We start from the raw sequence: 23,970 nt of genomic DNA, 5'->3' as shown, positions 1-23,970 counted from the left end.
AACAACTTTCCTTAGCGGCGCAGCAACTCCGCCTGGAGTTTTATTTGACTGACGCCGCCCGCGAAACGATGCACGCTCCCGTGCTCCGTTCACCCGCTCACAAGCAACAGACCCGGCAGACCTCGCACCTCTCTGTCATGGTACGAAAGTGCGGCGCGCTGCGCGCGGCCGATTCAGCGTTGGCTGCGCAGGGTCGCGAAAAGGCGGTGCGGCGCGTTCCGGAACTCTCCCCGGCAAATATGATTTGACGAAGCGCTATAATTTTCGATTACTCTGGTAATTATGAAGTTTATGGTCTATTTATATAAGATTTACTGTATAAGTAATATTGTAATAAATATAGAACCGAAAGTTACGAACCAGAAGTCGCACTAGGACAGGCTAAGTCACAGCGCGTTCACACGCCGCATGAAAACGTTGTAAAACTGAAGTTCTAGTGAAAAACTGGTCGTCGACATCGTTCGTCGTTAGCTTTTTTGACGCCTGAACTCTACGTTCAGATTAATTTGTAGCGCTGTTCACTTATCTACAGGATTCATGATGAACAAGTTGGTCTACTGTAACAACTGTTTTGCGCAGCCATCGCGAACGCTAATGTTTTATGTCACAACATGTGCCCATGTGTACTGCCATACTTGTAAGGAAGATTGTAAGTATGAGTTGCATTTGTAATCATTTTAGTATCATCTATTTTTAGCATGTCGCATGGTTCTGAAGGTTTACTTTGCCGCTGGATTTCGCACTTCTGCTTAGGCACTCGGAACTCGTGCAAGATGTGCGGTGCGACATGCACGACTGCTGCCTTGTCTCAAACCGTATGTATCACGTTCTGTTGAGCGTCGTCTGCGAAAAGGTGTTCACACTGAGATGTTATTTCAGATGAGTCAGGATGTTCGGGAGCTTTTCAAGGACCCTAAACACATTTTACAAAGAGCAATGATGGTATGATCATCGCAGTCACCCGTTATGGCAGGCTCAGTGCCATTTACTTTAATGGATGTTTTTACCAGCACGGTGTCTTTTTCTTTCTCGCTCTTTTTTTTTTCACAGATCAGTGAATTCCAAGTGTCTCAACTCGTCAGGCTAGCGTCGTGCCTGAGACAAGAGGTCAGAACATTTTTTCTTTGTTGCAACAGTGCTTTATGCGCACAGGAAGCTTTTCCAGATGTCTTATTCGTCGACCAATGCCTGCCCATTGACACCGGAACCGTGGGTCACTTAGAGGGCGCTACTTTCTCGGTAATTGATCTCAGTTTATTGGACATGTTTACGGTCACGTCAACTTTCTTTCATCGCACGTCACAAGGGAAGCAACTGGGCCAGCTAGGGCAACACCACCGCCAGGGCGAACACGGAGCGGCAGCAGCGCCGGACGATGGTTGCTCGAGCTCTAGCAACCACGGTAATCAAATTTCTCGGAACGTGGAGCCACAGCGGCGGACCACTGAGCAGGCATTGTAAAAGTGTTGACCATACGCTTATAGGGGCGCTAATGTGTGTCGTTCTATATGCTCAGGTATATAGCTGAAACTCGCTAACTGGGTAAAATGAAGTCATATACCTGTATAGTGTTTGCGTGCTTTCCGCAGGTACTTTCCTGCTTAGTTGCCCGTAGTAATATGCGGGGAATGAGAATGGAGCTGCCGTGGTGGCTCAACTGCTGAGCCGCTGTTCCGGAACGTTCAGCGCGGTCTTGTTTCATGTGCGTGGCCCGTGGTAGATGATATTTCGACTGGGGCAAGATGCCCCGCAGGAACAACCGAGCACTAAGATTAATGTTTTGGAAGATGAAATTCGAGGCGGCTGCAATAAATCCGAATACCTTCGCTTTGCACACTCATGGTCTGTTCTGTGGCGTACAGGTTAAGTTAACCCGACGAAATGAGGTAGTGTGAAGTTAAAGTTAGAAGAAAAATATGTCTATCTCAGGAGCTTTAGCAAAGAGTGCTGCAGTTATAGTCAGATTTAAAGAACCAGATAAAAATTGAATGCGTAATGAAATGAAATCTCAGGGCTATTTTTGAAGTAACGCAATGGAACAAAATGATTTTGCTTACGCTTTTTTCCTAGGTGCATCCAACATGTTTGTGAATCACGCTGTTTTGTTGTTTTTATGATGCTTTTATTTTTATGTGTTTATTCACATTATTATTATTTGTATACAGTAAAGGACATTGGTTGTTCTTGCATCCAGAGAGTGTGTGCGTGTGTGTACAGGGTGTTTCACGTAACTTGTGCCAAGGATGTTTTTAAAAAAGTGGTTAGCCGCAGCTGAATGCAACCAACGGCATATGGTTTGCCGTCATGTGGCGCTCCTTAGAGTATGTTTTATTTTCCACTTAATTAGTTAATTAACCAAGATGAATTATGCAAAACTTGTAATATTCACTTTAGGGCCAAGTGCGTTTCGTTGTGTTCTACAGATGTTTCAGAAACGACCGATCCAATTTTCTGTGGCAATGTACATGCTGCGTGGGGCTTTTCTACAGCGTTTAAACAAAGCGAGTACATGAAAAAAAATAGAAAAGGAGAAGAAAAGAAAACGCGCGACGGGATGGTTGTAACAGGTTCGCAGAGCAACACTATATACAGAAAAAAAAAAAGAAGGGTTTTGGTGTATATAGTGTTGCTCTGCCAACCTGTTACAACCATCTCGTCGCGTTTCGTCTTCTCTTTCTTCCTTTCTTTGTTGTTTTTTTTTTCGGCATGTACTGTTTCTTCGTCACGAGTGCAAGATCCTCACAGCAACAATGTGTGTCTTGGCAGTGGACAAGCGTGTAGAGCCCCCCCCCCCCCCCCTTATGCCGTGTACGTATTTAAGCACAACGCCTTACCATGTCATGTATTCCCTGACGAAGGCCGGACCCCGGCCGAAACGTAGGAAATAAAGCATCGATTTTGTTCTTGTACGTGCGTCGTCGACCTACAAGTGCCTATATATATATATATATAATGTTTGAAAGTATGCAAATATGAAATATCCTAATGCCACGTAGCTGGACCGAACCAAGGTAATGCTGTTTGCCGACGCTTGGAGATACTCAGATTATTTTGTTTCATTCCGCTTAATTAGATAATGAGTCTAAATTAATTTACCAACTTCTTAATTATAAATAGATGAAAATTGTCAATGAGAAAATTGTACCGCAACATGAAAAACTCCCGATACAGCTTTCTGTTGCCCAATACGTGCTACATAAAAGTGTTTTCCCGAGCCTGAAAGCAGCCCTGCGAATACACACGAAGTGCCTTGAGCGGGCAGTCGCGCGGCAACGTTGCGTGTATTCGCGGGCTCCTTTCACGCTCGGAAAAACACTTTTATGTATCATGCTTTTTTGTACCAACAATGCATGACACTATAGCCAAGCCGAGTCGGCTTAATTGCACCCTTTATCCTCCCCCTCAAAATAAAAATAAAGGATAACCATGCTTATTTTCTGCCAGCTGTCCATTGAATAACTGCTGTCTACTCGTGAAAACGTGCCTTTGACTACAAACCCTGGTAACTGAAACACGTTTATTCACGTCCAGGTGAGCACGCTGAAAGCGAGCCACAAGAAGGCCACCGAGCTGGGGATCAAGTACAAGCAGTAAGTACCCGTTCATGTATGTCTGGACACACTGACGTGTTTTATGTAGGCCACAAGCAGTGGCCGTTGCGTCCGTGTTTTTTGCGCTTTGCCTGCCTTAAAACGAGAGGATCGCCAACCGCGAACGGCACTTAGCTATCAGATGTTTTGCGAATGCGGGCCCCAATACCGCGCAGCCCCGCCTTCGTAGAATTCCGGTGTGCGCATCCGTGTGGGTTGTTATTCCGACTATACTGTTGTCATTGACTTGGACGGAGTCACCGCTGTGATGCAACGAGGGCGTGATGCGTGGTTCGGTGTTTCTGTCATGTACTCGAAGCACGCAAGGGCCCACGCGAGCGTAAGCAAGCACTGAACAGTGCCTGCACACGGTGGGTCAAATGAAAAACCTATGATCTGAAAAGAAAAAGCTTCCTTAAAGTTTTCCCACGATGTTCTGCCCCGCTGAAAGAAAGCATCCATCAAGAGAAAGCTTGAGAAACACCGATGACGCCTTCGTCCACCACAGCCGCGGTGGTGACAGATGCGGCGGTCGGGAAAACTCGCTCGACACGGTGCGTGGCATGCCCATAGGGAAAGAAATTGCATGTCTGCGAATTGTGGGGGAACCCGCCGCGGTTGCTCAGTGGCTATGGTGGTGGGCTGCTGAGCACGAGGTCGCGGGATCGAATCCCGGCCACGGCGGCCGCATTTCGATGGGGGTGAAATACGAAAACACCCGTGTACTTAGATTTAGGTGCACGTTAAAGAACCCCAGGTGGTCGAAATTTCCGGAGTCCTCCACTACGGCTTGCCTCATAATCAGAAAGTGGTTTTGGCACGTAAAAACCCCATAATATAAAGAAATTGTGGGGGAAGCTGCTAATCGTTCGCGCCGCGGACACAGTGCACGGTGACGACACAGTCCCGGTCTGGGGTCCTATTTTGTGGCGATCCATTTCATGTTTTATTCTTTTCGTCCGTCGCGACGAGGATCCCGGTCCCAGCGATAACGGTGGCGTCCGAGCCAATGACAATTGGCGGACAAGAAAAGAATGGAAAAAATGAATCCGGATCCCGTTATGACACCGTCTCCACTTGAGGAACAGCGCGGGTGGGCGCGTGGCAGCTCGGCCGTCGACGCCGAGATGAGCCTGAAGCTATCGAAACTATACTGGAGAGCACACAGACCGAGTGGGTGCTGATGAAGACGACCGCATCCGAAAAAAAGGCGCCTAGCGGATCGTCGATTCGACTGATCCACGGGGCTTGGCTACCAAAAAAGCAACACTGCAGCTAGAGAGACGCCTGGACACGTGGAGGGCTCAGGATTAACTTCCACCACCCGAGTTTCCTTAACGTGCAGCTAAATCCTATGAGTACGCGAGCGTTCTTGCGGCCACCGCGGCCGGTAATCGAACACGCGACCTCGTGCTCAGCAGCAGGACGCCATATAGCCACAGCGGCCGGCCGTCGCACTGTGCCACTATACAAGGTATGTGTTTTGTCGAGGACGGTAATCTGCGCCTTAAGAGGAAGCTTCAGCACGGGCCACACTCCGGCGCGGCCTATTCAAATACATGTAAAACGCAACAAAAAAAAAAAAACGTTTTTCTCAGATAACCGCTGGACGAATATTTTAATGAAATTTGTTGCATTTGAGAGAGAAAGTTAAATTTTAGTGACTGTTTGAAGCGGAATTTCGATTTAGGGCCTGAATTTCGGTAAAAGGATTTTCAAAAATTCGAAAGTTCGAAAAAAATGGGGGCGCGAAGTTCACAAACGAATAGCTTTGCATCAAAAACAGATATCGCGGTTCTGTCAATGCCATCCACTAGATCATTGAAAGTGGAGAAATTCGATTTGTGAATTTATATATTACGTGGAATAGTTACGTTGTGTACAAGGGTTCTGCAGAAGCTGTATTTACACATTACTAAACTTCTTGAGATTCATATGTAACATATCAATTTTGTCCGCTTTAGATGTACTATGAGATGCGATTCACAGAATTGTGATGCCATTTTTCATTGCTGAGTTACGGAGTTGTAAACTTGATAGTTTCGTTTTCTGAAAATTTTCTATTTTTACCACTTTCTTATAAAAAAATTGGCGATGTAAATCAAAAGTTCGAAACCGACGGTCACTAGAGTTTAAGTTTTTCTTTTAAATGGAACACACTTTGCCAAATTTGGTGCAGTGGTTGCTGAGAAAAACGAATTCTCCTTTTGCATGTATTTATATAGGAGCACCGGAACTAAAGCTTCCTCTTAAGCGAAGTTCAGATGTATAGTTTGGAACATCAGATGAGGTAACACTGTGAGAAATTAGGAGCTAGAACGTTTACGCGGAAATAAGTGGAATAAAAAAAAACGTTGACGAGCAAAATAACACTTGACCCACCCACGAAACAAGACCAATAGCTCAAAATGAACTGTATTTTTCCCTTCAAGCACACGTCTGGCTTTAGCGGTTTTCACAAGCGAAGTGTTCCGCTGTTTTTCTTACTGGCTTTACTTCTTTACTGCGTTAACACCTTCCGAGGAATCGATCTATTTGATCGGTGCAGCAGATTATTTTCAGCACTTTTTTGGCATGACAAGTCACCTGCTGCATAGTATGAATACGACACTTTCAGTTGTAACTTCATTTGTGTCGTATAAACTGGGAGATTTTAAACGTTAAATGTAAGATTCTTTCTATGCAACTTCTAACGCACACCACGCAGTTTATTTATTTATTTATTTATTTAAAGTACACTAAAAACCTGATAGGAATTATAAAGGGGGGCACAACAATTAATGGAACAAGATAACACAATTTCTTTGCATGCACAACTTAGCAATGATTTACGTATTGCAACGGAACTGCAATGCGTTAGATGATAATGCAAAAAAAAAACTTATGCAAATATTACTAACAGTCGCGAGTTTAGAGTTTTAGAAAACACTTCGGATAGTTTGCAACTCGTTATGATGATACACGCGATGCCAGCCGGTAGCAGCAATAAATAGGACAAGGCGACACCCAATTACTTCGCATACACAACTAAACAAGAAAACAGACCAAATCGGTACGGCAGGAGATCTCGTATTGCCACGGAGCTGCAATATGTCTGGAGATGGTGAACATTTGTGGTACTGTTGCTAACAACCACGCGTTTAGAGTTTTAGGAAGCATTCAAACTGTTTACAAATGCGTAGTGGTCAGCAATGCATGGGATGTCAGCCGGGAGAAGATTCCATTGTCGGATGGCGAGGAGGAGCGGTTAGGGATAAAACAAGAGTGTAAGCGAAGGTAGGTTCTACTTTAAGTTGTTGATCGAGTCGCGGATGCACACGATAGGTTAACCTGGTATGTAGCGTATCGCGTGACGACTGACTGTGGTAAAGCTTGTGGAAAAAAAGGGCACAAGTGTGAGTATATAGTCCGCGTATTTGGAGATTAGCTAAATTAAGTGACGATTTTAATTCCGTTACGCTTGATGTTCGCAAGGAAGTTTTTGTGATCAAGTAAGAAGCTTTATTTTGCAGAGACTCCAGTTTATGAGGTAGGCCTGTGTGGGTTCCGAATTATGGATGCGCATTCAATTTTAGAGCCTGCCAAGGCGGTGTAAGCAAGACGTTTAGTGGCGGAGTTAACCAAATGCAAATTGCGCCGTACGAAGCCAAGTGATTGAGATGCCTTGCTAACTATAGCCTCTGAGAGATCGGACGACAAATGAACACCCATATATTTGATAGCACCTACTGACGTTACAGGCACGTTATTTAATACGTAGCTACATAACATGGGGCTAGCTTTAGTGGTAAATCTAATGGCTTTTCTTTTATTGACGTTAGCTTCCATTTGCCACTCATTACACAATTTACTGAGATTGTTTAAATCAAATTGTATGAGACATCCACGTGGTTAGTAAATTATCTATAAATCGCGCTATCAGCAGCAAATAGTCTGACTGTGGAACACAGACCACTACTGGTATCATTATTCTAAAGTAAAAACAAAATCGGCCCGAGCACACAACCTTGTGGTAGTCCAGATTTAACGTGGATCAACGGATACGTATGTTCATTGACGAAAACTAATTGCTATTGGCTACCTGAAAAGTTCTTAAAGGGCACTAAGGCGAAACAATAAATCAGTTTATACTAATAAAGCATTGTTCGAGAACCCTGCAGGCAGTCATTTCAAAATAATAGTTTGATTATTAGATGAGAAAATGAAGGTCGAAGTATGAGTATTTGTCGCGCCGAAACCCCGACGCCGGTACGTCAGTGTAATGTCAGGGATTCCAAAGTATGTTTTCGCATTTGGGCCGCGTTGGCTTAGTAAAGGTCCCCGAAACTTGCTATGTTTAATGTTTGCTTCCTTTAGAACACAACATAGTCGATCTCTACCGCTATGTAAGTAAGTAGGTCCTAGAAGATGCCATCAAAATCCATGACGTCACAGCGACCAAGTGCGGGAACTTCAAGGAGGCCTGGTGTCGCCACCCGTCTTTCGTTCTTGCGCTTTTTCTGGCTTTCCAAGCGTTTTATTGTGCTAAGAGTGGCCTTTTTAGTGTTGTAGAAAGGTGATTTACTAGTGCAGAAGCAATCATTTTTCTCTTTAGTGTCCCTTTAAGCATAGTATAGTTCTCGCATGTATGTTAAGACTTGTCAGTTTGCGAATTAAGGCGCAAGTGAGGAACCTTGTCGAAAGCCTTCACGATGTCGACAGATATCGCATCAACTTTGTGTAAAGCGTCGATATCGTGATGCAAGACAGTAATTATTTCCAACAGTTGCGTTTCGCAAGGTAGACCGTGCAAACACCCGTGCTGATTGTCAAAAAAGAAGTTATGTTCTGTTATAACCTTCATGATAGAGGGTGATGATATGTTCGAGAAGTTTGCAACGCGCTCTGGTTAAAGAAATCGGTCTGTAGTTTGATGGTTTAAATGAGTAACCCAGCGCTTCCAGTTAGGGGTGGCCCGGGGGGGGGGGCGGACCCCCTTCCTTTTTTTTAAGGAGGGCTCGGCCCCTTCTTGAAGGTCAGCTGTAGCACTGCTTCTCTGAGTAGCTTATGGCATACGTCATCAGGGCCTGGTGCAGAGTTCGTCGGAAGACGGTCAATGGAGGATTCTATTCCTTCAGGAGTCATAACTACGTTGTGCATGGTTGAAAGTAAAATCTGTAACTGGAAGGTTATTTGGTACTGGACTCTCATCCGTAAAAACAGAGGTAATAAATTCATTAAATTCTACAGCGACCTGTGCCGGAGAAAGGACGTCGTTGAGAAAGGTGCCGGAGAAAGGATACCATTGAATGTGACGCGTAATTAGGGTTAAAAACATTCCAAAACTTTTCTGTATCATGGGGTAGCACGTTGGAAGAACTTGTGTTTAGCTGTTGCTATTTGGCTTCGGCAGAAATGCGTTTGTTCGCGCCTCCAACCTTCCTCAGAGGTCGATAATTTAGCTGTTGAATATAAACGTTTCTTTTTCTTAATGCGACGTTTTACGTTCGTCGTAAACCATGCGCTTTGTGTCGAGGCAGTTATTTTGACTTTAGGGATATACTTTTCCTTAATTGAACTCAGCCCGTCACGAATAAGAGCGTATAGTTCACGTTTGCATGCTGAAGATGGAATGATTACAAAAAGCCGACGTAAAAGGTTGAAAAATCACGGACCAGCATATCGACATTCGCTCGCGGGTTTTCTGTGCATCTACGAATTCGCAATGCAAGATATTGTGATCGCTCACGCCATCCAGTACATTTACCGAAACGCTGTTTGGCTCTGCGGCAAGTATAAGGTCTAAAAGTGAATCACCACGTGTGGGAACAAAAACCACTTAGTGCAGATCAAACCACGACAGTACGTCATGAAGATATTGACGGATGTATGGATGGATGCTATATGAGTGTCCCCTTTGGAACGGGGCGGTGGGTTGCGCCACCAAGCTATTATTATTGACATGCACACTATCTTGTGCCACCTAGGAGCCTGCATGATTGTCATTCGATATTCGGATAATTTAAATCACCAGCTAGAAATATCAGTGATGTTGGGTACCTGTCTTCACAAAACTTGGATTTATTCACGTACTCTGGAAATTCGCCAGATGGACCAGGTGGGCGATAGCACCAGCCGTGGTGGCGTAGTGGCTTTAACGTTGCGCTGCTAAGGCCGAGGGCGTGGGATCAGATCCCGACCGCGGCGGCCGCATTTCGAAGGGGCCGAAATGCAAAAACGCTCGTGTACCGTGCATTGGGTGCACGTTACGAAACCCCAGGTAGTCACAATTAATCTGGAGTCCCCCACTACGGCGCCCCTCATAATCATACCGCGGTTTTGGCACGTTTAAACCCGAGAATTTAATGTTTTAGGTGGCCGATAGCAGACCGCAATGACACGCGTGTGGGCAAACATGAGCTATCCACAGAATTTCGAGGCACGAATCATTTTCAGCAATGTAAGCTTCCAAACTATCTTTCACTGCGATTAACACACCACCACCTCGTCATTCAACCATATATTTTTTAAGCAACAAAACCTGACGAGACCGGGACAACTCGCGGTCAGTAATGACGGGTGATAACCATGCAGGTTTCTGTGCCAAAAACTATCTGCCGAACACGATCCACCATGGGAACACAGGTGACCTTGCTTATGAAATAGACTGCAAAAGTTTGACACAAGAACTGACAGAGAAGTAGCCCGGCATTCGTGTTTCCGTCACTGGGTTTTCATGGGCGTATGACGGTTCGTAAGGGCGGTTGCCTCGCTAGTGGTGCGGTCAAAGACGTAAACTGTGTAGTTCAGGGCAACCTTCTCAAATAGAACCTTGAATTTTTCGCCGGGCGTTTGTTTGTTACGAGCGAAATATCGGAGCTTCTTCCAAATAAATAGCATCTTGGTCGCAAAATCCTTTTCAATCTGGACTCGGGACGATTTTAGTTTTCTTGTTTTTTCAGTTTAAATGCATTTTTCAGCGTGTTTCTTCTGTCCTTGAAGTTGAGCAATTTCATATTGATGGGCCGAGAGTGGTCTGGTTTTCTCTCGTTTATCCTATGAGCACGTTCCATTTATCACGCTGCAAGTCCTAAACATTTGGGTACAAACTCTGTTGCAATTCCTTCTGTGTCCTTTCATGTCTCAGAGTCTTGCTCAGGAATTCCTTTAGAAATGAGGTTGTTCCGACGCAATATGTCGTCAACTACTAAGCTTGACTGTTCCAATTGCTTTGATTGTATATTTTCCCGTTTGTCCTGGGTGTCTTTAGGCATCTGAACTACCTAGCCAGGGCTGGGGGATCCTCCTTTGGTGGAAAGACGCCTCTTTATGTCTGTTGCATTTATTTGGACGTCTTTCACCTTCCCTGGGGATACCTCTGACAATGGTTAGAAGCTGGTTTACCTTGTCAGGGCCTGCCGCTTCCAGCAAAATAGCCTACTCGACCACGTTACGTGCAAAGGTCTATACCCATTACAAATACACAGTTGCGATTTGCAGCCGAAAAAAAAATGAAGCAGATAATTTCCGCTAGTAAGGTACACTCACATAGGACGTGACAATGCAGACTTGGTTAGCGACGAGCATTTGGCCGCAAACCCCACTTCCGGACGTTTCCGACGTTCCTTCTTATAGTCGATAGGAGAGCACTGCGCTCGGCGATGCGTGCGCTTGCGCTGTAATGGTGAACAAGGTAGTGGCCCTGATGCGCACGTGGCGGGTGATAAGTCCCGCGAACGGTGATGCACCGGCCAGTTTCAGATAGAGTCCGTGATCTGTGTGCAGCACAGGCTCCCCGTCAACTAGAGCGTGACTGTACAGAAGACTTGGTTAGCGACAAGCATTTGGCCGCAAACCCCGCTTGGAAGCACACAGACATGATGCACACCGTGACCACACACGCGCACACGCGCCCGCACGCATGCAAACTGATGAATAAGCGTTTTGTCAAGGGCGAAACACGAGCACAGCCACAATTTTGCATAGTAGCCGCCTCTTTTTGTGTTTTTGTTTATATAGTGGTCGCAATATACGATGCTTATAGACAGCCGCGCAGCCGCGTATATACGAGCGTCGGAACGCACGTAAACACGCAACGAACGCAGAGGTGCAATCTGTCTTTATTTCGCGCGTCTTGCGAAACGCGATGCTGGCGTTGCAATCGGGAGCGCGCTTCGGTCGCGCCGCTACAAGGCTCCCCCCTCCGTGGAGGAGAAGGACGTTTTATTAGGGTCCTTTCACGCCGGTTCAACCGTCTAACTTTTGGGAAGCGGAACCGAAATAGATGAGTTCGCCATGTACGCAGGTTTTACGCGGTCGATCGCTACAACGTCCGTGCGGCCGTTTACTGTCGCAGTGAAGGTCCTGTCGGTACGCCCAAGCACCTTGAAAGGGCCTTCGTAGTGTGCCGTAAGAGATGACCGGATGTCTTCGCGTCGCACAAAGACGTGACTTGATGAAGCAAGGTCTCTGCTTACGAAGACGTCGTATAGTTGGATGGTTGTGTGGGCGTTGGTCGCAGACGTTGACACAGGTGCCCAAGCTGCTCGATATAGTCAGGCGGTGACAGGTCGGGGGCAGGAGCCGGGGCGAAGAATTCACCGGGCAGGCGAAGGGCGGTGCCGTACTCCATTTCAGCTGCAGTGCACCCGAGGTCTTCTTTAATCGCCGAGCGAATGCCGAGCATCACGAGGGGAAGCTCGTCAACCCATGAAGTTCGGGCGTTGCGAGCGATGAGTGCAGCCTTCAACTGTCGGTGCACACGTTCGACCATTCCATTTGCGGAGGGGTGATATGCCGTTGTGTGGACGTGCCGTACACCGAGGATACGTGTCAGTGCTCTGCTCGACTTAAACTGACGGCCACGGCCCATAGTAACAATACTGGGGCAGCCGAAGCGAGAGATCCATCCGGCAACGAAATATGAGGCTACGGTGGACGCCGTGATATCGTGAAGCGGGAATGCCTCGGGCCAGCGTGTATAGCGATCCACACAAGTGAGTATGTAGCGCTTTCCGCGCGATGACGGGAGTGGACCGACGATGTCAATGTGCACGTGATCAAAGCGACAGTCGGCGAGCAGAAGGTTTGAAGGGGAGGTTTGGTGTGTCGCGTCGTCTTCGCACGTTGGCACTGCAAGCACTCACGAGCCCGGCCAGCGGCAGTCGTCTTTGTTGACGCCGGGCCACACAAAACGAGACGTGATGAGGCGGTGAGCGGCGCGGATGCCAGGGTGGCTTGCTTCGTGCAGCTAGTGAAGATTTGACGACGATATTCGGACGGCACAAAAGGGCGCGTGCGGCCCGAAGACACATCGCACACAATTGTACCAGTGGAGAAAGGCAGCAGCACATCAGACAATGAGAAAGAATTAGAGCTTTCGCCCAAGTCGCGAAGTTCACTGTCACTACGCTGTGCCTCTGCAATTGCCTCGAAGTCCACAACAACAGATGTTACGACACTTACGCGTGAAAAGGCGTCGGCAGCAGCGTTGACGGGGTCTTCTATGTACCTTAGGTGTCGCTGAACTCCGAAATGAAACTTAGATGCCGAATTTGCCGGGATGTATAAGCACTGTGGTTTCCACGGAAAGCGAATGTCAGTGGCTTATGGTCGGTCAGTACGTGGAATACGCTACCTTCCAGTTGATGGCGAAAATGCCGAATTCTGAGGTAGACGGCGAGAAGTTCACGGCCGAACGTGCTGTATCGAGTTTCGGCAGGCTTTAGTTTCCGGGAGAAGGCTAGCGGGCGCCACGAGTCTTGCTGGAACTGCTGAAGGACGGCACCAACGGCGTTGGAGGAAGCATCGGTGATCAGCCTCATTAGTGCGTTGGGTAAGGGATGCACGAGTATTGCTGCGTTGGTCAGAGCATTCTTGGCTTCCTCAAATGCTGCGTCAGCTGCACTTGTCCACTCGAGAGGGACTGACGGTGCTTTAGTTGGCTTGAGCATGTCGGTCAGTGGTAGGGCAATACTAGCCACATTAGATATTGACACATGTACTTATCTTTATCGGGCGACCACGTTTCGCCGCCTAAAATATGTAATCGCGCAGCGCGGGACGCGCCTGCCTGTATCCGAAGTTTCTGGAAAGTTATCGATGCTTACCCGGCTGTCTGTTGTCGCCGAACCTTGTGTTATCTGATTTCATCGCGTGACGCGAATGGTGTAGAACTTTGTGGAAGGCGCGCGGGTCCGAACGATTAGTCTGGAACATTCGCCGACTGCTGTATAAAAGCCGACGCGCTTGACCCGCTGATCAGATTTTCGACGATCGCCGGCTGTGTTCGCCGCTATCGTGGTGCTTTAAGTGTAGCCTGTTTTGTGGGCACAGGTTCGCCCAATAAAAGCTAGTTTTGTCTTTCACAGTACTGCTACTGTGTTCTTTAACGTCACTACCACGTGGCAGTATAAAGTGGCGGTGAAAGTTCAGCAGTCCTACGAGGGGCTGACGGTGCTTTAGTTGGCTTGATCATGTCTGTCAGTGGTAGGACAATACGAGCCAGATTAGGTGTAAAGTGACGGTGAGAGTTCAGCAGTCCTAGGAACTTGCGCAGCTTTCGAAGTGAAGTTGGACGAGGGAAATTGCGCAGGGCTTGAACTTTGCCGTCCAGGGGCTGGACTCCTTCAGGTGTGACGACGTGGCCAAGAAATTCGATATTGTTGACGCCGAAAACACACTTTGCTGTGTTAACGGTCAAGCCGTGTTCCTGGAGTTGTGTAAAAAGCAATCGCAGATGATCGACATGCTGTTCAGGTGAAGAGTTAGCCACAAGTAAGTCATCGAGGTAGGCGACGACGAAGTGTAGGCCGCGGGTCACCTCATTGAGGAATCTTTGGAACGTTTGGGTGGCGTTCCTCAACTCGAAAGGCATGCGGACGTACTCAAAGAGGCCAAAAGGTGTCGCAATGGCAGTCTTTGGTATGTCCGATGGCTCAACAGGAATGTGGTGGTAAGTTTTGACCAAGTCGATCTTGCTGAATATCGTCGTACCAGCTAGTGTGGCGGCGAAGTTGTGAATAATGGAAAGTGTACACCGATCAGGGAGAGTGCGCGCGTTCAGTGCACGACAGCCACCAAAGGGACGCCAATCACCTGGGTCACGCTTCGGAACCATGTGCAGGGCGGATGACGAGCTGCTTGACGATGGGCGAATGATACCAATTAAGTTGCAGCATATGTTCAAATTCCCTGCGTGCCGTGGCAAGGCGGTCACCCGCGAGGCGTCGTGGTTTGCTGAACACGGGAGGTCCGGTTGTGACGATGTGGTGCGTGACTGTGTGTCGCACCGGTAGTACTAAGTTGTTGGGCCTTGTAAGTTCAGGAAAACCAGACAGAATTGAGCCAAACGAGCATGCTTGTAAGTTCGGAACCGTTTGCACAGGGTTCGACAAAGGTGCGATGATTCCCTGCACGGACAAACTAGTCGTACAGTCCACAAGGCACCGTGAGCGGATGTCCACGTTCAGGCCGAAGTTGTTAAGAAAGTCCGCTCCAAGTATAGCGAAGCGCACATCAGCGACGATGAATATCCATCGAAATGTGCGGCGCTGTCCTAAGTGGATGGTGTCCAAATGTGGCGGTGGTGCAGCTATCTACCGCTTGTAAAGACGCAGTCCTTTCAGCGCGTTGTCGATCGTGACGTGAGGCAGGAATAACGCTTACCTCAGCGCCAGTGTCGACCAGGAAACGACGTCCCGTTATTCTGTCTGATACGTATAGCAGGCAGCTGCGTTTCAATGTGAGGTCAAGCGAGGCACTCGCCGCCACTGGCGACTCGCGTTCGTGTTTTCCTGCCAGCGACAAAGCTCCCGACGCTTCTTAGCGCTGGCGCCGAAACGGACATGATACCAGCGGTAGCCGTCACAGTTGCTTCTAGTGCGGGAAAGAGAACGCGAACGTTAGTTGCCGTGAGAGCGACCATGGGTCGAAGTCCGCATCGCGGCGATGGAGGCAGTGATCTGCTCTATATATTTTTTTTTCGAGGCGAGAGTGCCGCGCTTGGGTATCCGGTGTCACGGCGGTCGCTGCTGCAACCATCGAGCCAGCGCGGGAGTATTCTGCAACGCGATCCCCGAGCTCGGCTAGCTTCTCCAACGGCATGTCACCTGCAGCAGCCAGGACAGGAAGCAGGTTTTGTGGCAGACGCTGCAGAAATAACTCACGAAGTAGAGGACTCTCAGAATCTTGCATGCTGTCGCCGAGTAGCTGGCGCATCGGTGCAGCAGCTGAGATGGTCGTCGGTCTCCCAGCTCCTCCGTATTGAGAAGTTGCGGCAAACGGCTGCGCTCCGAAACCGTTTTGCGCGTCAGAACAATGGTCTTGAAATGGTCGTATGGTTGGGTTGCGTGTGGAAGACTCAGCACGTCGTCGAATTCGTGCGCAACTTCACACGGTAGTGTAGAAACTACATGAAGGTATTTCGCGCGCTATGCAGTGATAAGGCGCAAGTCGAAGAGCGCTTCCACTTGAGTAAACCATACTGTCGGATCCTTCGGCCAAAATGGCGGGAGACGCACCTGCACGTTTGAGACTGCTTCCATGTCGATGGCGAGGGAATGCTTCTCGTTGCTCATCGTTGACTGCGGTCGCTGTTGAGTACCGTTGTCCGGCGACGTTGGACTTGTGTTCGTAGCCATCACGTACGTGCGTCCCGGTCACCAAGCTATAGTGGTCCCGATATACGACGCTTATAGACAGCCGCGAATATACGAGCGGCGGAACGCACGTCAGCACGCAATGAACGCAGAGGTGCAATCTGTCTTTATTTCGTGCGTCTTGCGAAACGCAGTGCTGGCATTGCAGTCGGGAGCGCGCTTAGGGCTCGCCGCTACAGTTTATCTTGCCTTACCTTTATTTTATACTACATTTTTCCTATTACACCACATTAGGAGACTGAGAACTACTGCACATCTATTGCTTAAGGGCACCCACCACTCCGTGATGTCTGCATCCATGGCCCAGGCCTTCAATAATAATTAAAGAAAATCCAGAGATGAGTAGTCTCCTTTGTGCTATCTTCAGTTCTTGCTTCAAATTTCACAAATAAAGCTTTAAGGGTCTAATTCGGAACGTATAGCGTTCGGAAGTGCACTAGACCATTGGTCGCCCTCCTTCGCTATGTTCCGCGTCAGGATTTGCTCTTACCGACAGTTCCACCGTAACAGCGATTTGTGAATGCGGGCCTAGAATATTCTGACTGATGTTTCTATTGCTTCCATTAAAAAGTACACATCATCATCATCAGCCTGGTTACGCCCACTGCAGGGCAAAGGCCTCTCCCATACTTCTCCAACTACCCCGGTCATGTGCTAATTGTGGCCATGTTGTCCCTGCAAACTCCTTAATCTCATCCGCCCACCTAACTTCCTGCCTCACCCTGCTACGCTTCCCTTCTCTTGGAATCCAGTCCGTAACCCTTAATGACCGTCGGTTATCTTCCCTCCTCATTACATGTCCTGCGCATGCCCCCCCCCCCCCCATTTCTTTTTCTTGATTTCAACTAAGATGTCATTAACTCGCGTTTGTTCCCTCACCCAATCTGCTATTTTCTTATCCCTTAACGTTACACCCATCATTCTTCTTTCCATAGCTCGTTGCGTCGTCCTCAATTTAAGTAGAACCCTTTTCTTAAGCCTCCAGGTTTCTGCCCCGTAGGAGTACCGGTAAGATACAGCTATTATACACTTTTCTCTTCAGGGATAATCGCAACCTGCTGTTCTTGATCTGAGAATGCCTGCCAAACGCACCCCAGCCTATTCTTATTCTTTTGATTATTTCAGTCTCATGATCCGGATCCGCGGTCACTACCTGCCCTAAGTAGATGTATTCCCTTACCACTTCCAGTGCCTCGCTACCTATCGTAAACTGCTCTCTTCCGAGACTGTTAAACATTACTTTAGTTTTATGCAGATTAATTTTTAGACCCACCCTTCTGCTTTACCTCTCCAGGTCAGTGAGCATGCATTCCAATTGGTCCCCAGAGTTACTAAGCAAGGCAATATCATAAGCGAATCGCAAGTTACTGAGGTATTTTCCATTAACTCTTATCCCCAATTCTTCCCAATCCAGGTCTCTGAATACCTCCTGTAAACACGCTGTGAATAGCATTGGAAAGATCGTACCTCCCTGTCTGACACCGTTCTTTATTGGGATTTTGTTGCTTTCTTTATGGAGGACTACGGCGGCTGTCGAGCCGCTATAGCTATCTTTCAGTATTTTTACATACGGCTCGTCTACACCCTGATTCCGTAATGCCTCCATGACTGCTGATGTTTCGACTGAATCAAACGCTTTCTCGTAATCAATGAAAGCTATATATATATAAGGGTTGGTTATATTCCGCACATTTCTCTATCACCTGATTGATATTGTGAATATGGTCTATTGTTTAGTAGCCTTTACGGAATCCTGCCTGGTCCTTTGGTTGACAGAAGTCTAAGGTGTTCCTGATTCTATTTGCGATTACCTTAGTAAATACTTTGTAGGCAACGGACAGTAAGCTGATCGGTCTATAATTTTTCAAGTCTTTGGTGTCCCCTTTCTTATGGATTAGGATTATGTTGGCGTTCTTCCAAGATTCCGGTACGCTCGAGGTCATGAGGCATTGTGTATACAGGGTGGTCAGTTTTTCTCGAACAATCTGCCCACCATTCTTCAATAAATCTGCTGTTACCTGATCTTCCCGAGCTGCCTTCCCCCTTTGCATAGCTCCCAAGGCTTTCTTTACTTCTTCCGGCGTTATTTGTGGGATGTGATGTCAAATTCCTCTAGACTATTCTCTCTTCCCTTATCGTCGTGGGAGCCACTAGTACTGTATAAATCTCTATAGAACTCCTCAGCCACTTGAACTATCTCATCCATATTAGTAATGATATTGCCGGCTTTGTCTGTTAACATATGCATCTGGTTCTTGCCTATTCCTAGTTTCTTCTTCACTGCTTTTAGGCTTCCTCCGTTCCTGAAAGCATGTTCAATTCTATCCATATTATACTTCCTTATGTCAGCCATCTTACGCTTGTTGATTACCTTGGAAAGTTCTGGCAGTTCTATTCTAGCTGTAGGGTTAGAGGCTTTCATACATTTGTGTTTCTTTATCAGATATTTCGTCTCCTGCGATAGCTTACTGGTATCCTAACAAAGTTACCACCGACTTCTATTGCACATTCCTTAATGATGCCCATAAGATTGTCGATCATTGCTTCAACACCAAGGTCCTCTTCCTGAGTTAAAGCCGAATACCTGTTCTGTAACTTGATTTGGAATTCCTCTATTTTCCCTCTTACCGCTAACTCATTGATCGGCTTCTTATGTACCAGTTTTTTCCGTTCCCTCCTCAGGTCTAGGCTAATTGGAGTTGTTATCATCCTGTGGTCACTGCAGCGCACCTTGCCGAGCACGTCCACATCTTGTATGATGCCAGCGTTAGCGCAGAGTATGAAGTCTATCTCATTTCTAATCTCGCCGTTCGGGCTCCTCCACGTCCACTTTCGGCTATCCCGCTTGCGGAAGAAGGTATTCATTATCCGCATATTATTCCTTTCTGCAAACTCTACTAATAATTCTCCCCTGCTATTCCTAGAACCTAAGGCATATTCCCCTACTGACTTGTCTCCAGCCTGCTTCTTGCCTACCCTGGCATTGAAGTCGCCCATCAGTATAGTGTATTTTGTTTTGACTTTACCCATCGCCGATTCCACGTCTTCATAGAAGCTTTCGACTTCCTGGTCATCATGACTGGATGTAGGGGCGTAGGCCCGTACGACCTTCAATTGGTACCTCTTATTAAGTTTCACAACAAGACCTGCCACCCTCTCGTTAATGCTATAGAATTCCTGTATGCTACCAGCTATATTCTTATTAATCAGGAATCCGACTCCTAGTTCTCGTCTCTCCGCTAAGCACCGGTAGCACAGTACGTGTCCGCTTTTTAGCACTCTATATGCTTCTTTTGTCCTCCTAACCTCACTGAGCCCTATTATATCCCATTTACTACCCTCTAATTCCTGCAATAACACTGCTAGACTCGCCTCACTAGATAACATTCTAACGTTAAACGTTGCCAGGTTCAGATTCCAATGGTGGCCTGTCCGGACCCAGAGATTCTTAGGACCCTCTGCTGCGTCACAGGTCTGACCGCCGCCGTGGTCAGTTGCTTCGCAGCTGCTGGGGACTGAGGGCCGGGTTTGATTGTTGTGTTCATATAGGAGGTTGTGGCCATTTACTGCACCAGGGTGCCAATCCTGCTCTGGTGAGGGAGTGCAATACCGGGCCTGGTCACCGGGATCAGGCCACACTCCAGGCTTGTTTACACCTAAAAGTACGCCTAACAGGCAACAATTTAATGTGGAACATTGACTTTCCTACATTTTCTTTAACGAATAAGGCAACACCTGAAGGCCCGCCGTTGTGACTCAGTGGTTCATATCCAGCTTTGGTGGACACGTACCAACCAGCGCCCCAAGCGGCCCCGGCACGAAGCTAGCCCGTTTTCAATGGAACGAGCAGGTTTTTCGCGAATAACAAAAAGCTGCAGGTAGATTATCGAAAAAGGCAGGTGACAGACGTGTTCTGGAAGACAATCCAGACGAGCCAAATGCAGTGATCACTCTATGGGACGTAAGAATTTTGTTCCCACAGCGATTGAAGATTTAGCAATGGAAGCCTATGGAAACGATGAAAATTTGTACTCGATTATCGAGGCAAGAACGATGCCGGATATAAAAACTATGGCGTCTATCGTTATACCCTGTGCGGCGTATGTAGTCCGGAGACTCAGCTTTCGATTGATGCCTATCTCGACTCTCCACACATGGCGTAACACTATTCTCGAAAGCGTTTTTTGTAACACTGTCGTGAAAATTCACGTCGTATCTATATATAAGGATGAGCGTACCATGAGGCGCAGCCTCAGTAACCGTGGCCGAATGGTAGAATCGCGCGCACTTTTAGTCCCGCGTCGCCGTGGCCACGGTTCGATTCCCACTTCGCACTTTTTTTTTAAGCCGCATAGGACCTAGTTTTGTAGCTTTTCACTAGATGGCAGAAACACAAACACAACGCTTGCTTTCGGTTCTGGCTTTTCAGCGGCGCATTTTTTAAAAGTCGCATAGGACTGAGTTCTATAGTCTCACACCAGATGGCAGAAACACAAAACTCATGATTTACTTTCGGTTCTGGTTTTCCAGTGGTTCTCTTGAAATGTTATTTTTTCTATTTTTCCTTCCTAAAACATAGCAGTGTCGTGTTCATTTGTTAAATCATCGCATTTATGAAGATTTTATTCATTCGCCATCATAAGTAGAAGCTTGCGCATAGCTTTGTGGTATGCACAAAAAAAATTACGTGCTTTGTAGCGTGGAACCATGGAGAACAAAATGGCTATTCTTATTGAGTTCTTCTGGAAGGTCCGTTTTCTTCGACTTTCGCCTCGCCTTAATGGCACATACTCCCAGCGAATCAGGTCAACCCAAGCCACAATGCCACCCGGTGGCCAGTGCCATCCTTATGCAACATTCGTGCGGAACAAAGGGTCTGCTAATCTGAGTCGCTGCCCGAACGTTAATTATTTCTAAAGATTCATCCAAATAAGAAATGCACCAACTAGGAGAAGATGTACACTGTGTGGATTATAGCTACTGTTAACGTGATCCCTACAGCCAAGTGGTATGAAACCATTTGAATAAATGTCCCGTGCTGTGTCTGCCCCAGTCGCTCTACAGAGAAGCTAGCTTGGCTAGCCGTCAGTATTTGGGATCACCATATGGCGTCGCTTGTTCGGTGCAGTTGCTTTTAATGCGCAGCCTTCTTTGGCGAGTACCCCAGCAATTTGGTAGCAAAATCGTGCAAAATCGGGTCTGTAACGCCAAAAAACGACGTATTTCCTACATGAATACGTAGGTCTTTATAAAGAAGGTTGGGGTGGGCCAACTTGAAATTGGAAGTCGCATCAGCATAAATTTGGGCGTGATAAAGGGATGGGCCAAGTTGAATTTGGTAGTGATATGGGAGTGGCTCATCCTAAACTTGGGGTGAAATGGTAATGAGCCAAGCTGAACTTTAGGCTGATATGGGGGTGGCCCAACCTAAATTTGAGGTGATATAGGGGTGGGTAAGCCTAAGTTTGGGGGAATATGGGGGTGGGCAAGCCTGGATTTGGGGATGATATGGGGGTCGGAGAACCTAAATTTGGGGGGATATGGGGGGTGGGCCATCCTAACCATGGGGGTGATATGGGGCTGGGCGAAGCTGAATCGGGGGTGACATGGAGATGGGCTAACCTAAATGTGGGAGTGATTTGCGGTGGGCCATCCTAAATTTGAGGTGATAGAGGGGTGGGCCAGGCTAAGTTTGGGGCTGATATGGGGATGGGCCAACCTGGATTTGGGGATGATATGGGGGTGGGCCAACCTAAATTTGGGGGTGACATGGGGACTGGCTAACCTAACCATGGGAGGATGTGCGGCTGGGCGAAGCTGAATTGGGGGTGATATATGGGCGGACTAACCTTAATTGGTGGGGGATTTGCGGTGGGCCATCGTACATTTGAGGTGATCGAGGGGTGGGCCAGTGTTAGTTTCGGGCGGATATGGGGGGTTAGCCAGCCTTGATTTGCAGGTGGTAATGGTGAGGGCCAACCTAAATTTGGTGGTGTTGTGGAGGTGGGCCAATCTGTATTTCGGGATGATATGGGGTTGGTCCTACCTAAATGTGGGGGCAATCTCGGGGTCGGCCAATCTGAATTTGGGGGGGATATGGGGGCGGGCCAACCTAAATTTTGGGATGCCTCGACTCGCAATTTCGAGGACAATTTATGGAAATTCGTGCGTGGACCAACTTGAAAATTAGAGGTGGCCCAATGGAAATTTGGGATTGGGCCAACTTGAAGTTTAAGGCTGGGCGAAAAGAAAATCGGGCCTAACCGACTTTAAATTTGAGGGTGGGCCAACTTAAATTTGAGGGTGTGCCAACTTGAAATTTGGGGGTGGGCCTACTTAATGTTTGGGGTGGGCCAATTGAAATTTGGGGGTCTGTTTACGAATAGTTAGGCAACACCAGTGGTGCTTCTGCATGTTTTTCATCATGTCAAAGTACGTACATTAATAATTGTTACCCAATACCCCTCAAGGTGAGCTACCACTCGAGCCTTCCCAGTCCACTGAGCTAATAATGTCACAGGAGTGCTCTCATCGTGACGACTGCGACGTTCAATGTGGAGATCCACAAGAACGAATAGCAAACCGAGCTGACCATTTTCACACCAATGTCATCGCTAACACTACTTGCTCGTGCTAGACGCAACACAAGCTTACAACGATAATAATTCAACTTTCAATCGCACGCTAGTCGACACGTTCTCAGTGCACGATTTCGTCAATCGTCTGGATAGGAACCTTGCTAGATGTTTTACTGTTATGTTGCGTCGTTTTTCACGAAAGCCTTCTCCCGTAAAGAGAATACATTTTTTGAGATTGACGAGGCAAGCTAGTAATAAGTCATACGAAGCAAATGTATAAAGTGTTATAGTAATTTTTCAAGAAATATGTATAAGTAAATAAGATTTCAGATGGTATTGTTTCGACCGTGCATGACAACGATTTCTTCCCGCCTGTCACAGTGCTTTGACCGAAAACCTAATCATCTTGCTCAAACGTGTTGCCCCAATACTACTGTGTAGTATTGTAGTACTACTACTGTTGCCTTACTACTGTGTACTTTTGTTGATATTGTAGTAATGTAGAGTTTTCCTCTTCATAAGAGCACAAGAAGAAAAAAATATCACAGATAGTAGCTAAGATCAAAGTACATTGGAAGATCTCAAACCAGCAATTATCTTTAATTTGCGGGTTGGTCTTCTCCGCTGGTGAAGCGCTGTCCGATCACTTCAACGAATTTTGTTTGTGTGCAACTGCAGCAAAAACAAAGATACTACCATTTCATTGCCAGGACCTTTATGCCCTTCACAGACACGAGAAGGACACCAGATAATTGACACTATCAGTTTATAAAATGATATTGTTTTGCTCATTTCAGTGTTGGGTGGTGTCTGCGAACGGAATATTTTCTTATTATCAATCCAGTGTTAGCAGTGAGAAGCACTTCGGTCTACCATCCCCATGAGGGCATACTAGCCATTGTAGCGCTTTACTCTAGGACAAGTGCTGAAAACTTGGTGTGCTTTGTCCTTCCCGCAGGTCGTCCATCCATTCTGTTATGGTGACCATCAACGTTGTGTCCGTCAGGCCTCCTCCTCATTTTAGCTTCACCATCGCGAGATTGTACAGAGAAAAGAAGCTTTCTTCACAATCAGCCCCAGCGGGTTTCCACCACTCGTAACTGCTACAATTTGCATTCAGTGGCTGGGCATGCTAACTACATCCTTGGTGTCGCAATGCCTAGA

General features: G+C 47.2%; 1 protein-coding gene across 1 annotated transcript in view; it reads left to right on the top strand.

The window, feature by feature from the left end:
• Positions 1-379: 379 nt before the first annotated feature.
• nenya overlaps positions 380-23,970 on the top strand; it is a 92,898-nt gene continuing 69,307 nt past the window's right edge. Inside the window, exons 1-5 of the mRNA XM_075671963.1 lie at positions 380-649; positions 754-815; positions 880-942; positions 1,051-1,107; positions 3,532-3,590. Coding sequence (XP_075528078.1) covers positions 538-649; positions 754-815; positions 880-942; positions 1,051-1,107; positions 3,532-3,590 — 353 coding nt within the window. The 5' untranslated portion in view covers positions 380-537. The remainder of the gene's footprint in view (positions 650-753; positions 816-879; positions 943-1,050; positions 1,108-3,531; positions 3,591-23,970) is intronic.

This window comes from Dermacentor variabilis, chromosome 1 (assembly GCF_050947875.1).
Source record: "Dermacentor variabilis isolate Ectoservices chromosome 1, ASM5094787v1, whole genome shotgun sequence".
Lineage (NCBI taxonomy): Eukaryota > Metazoa > Arthropoda > Arachnida > Ixodida > Ixodidae > Dermacentor > Dermacentor variabilis.
Note: the sequence above shows the minus strand (reverse complement) of the source record. Positions and strands in the feature narration are given on the sequence as shown.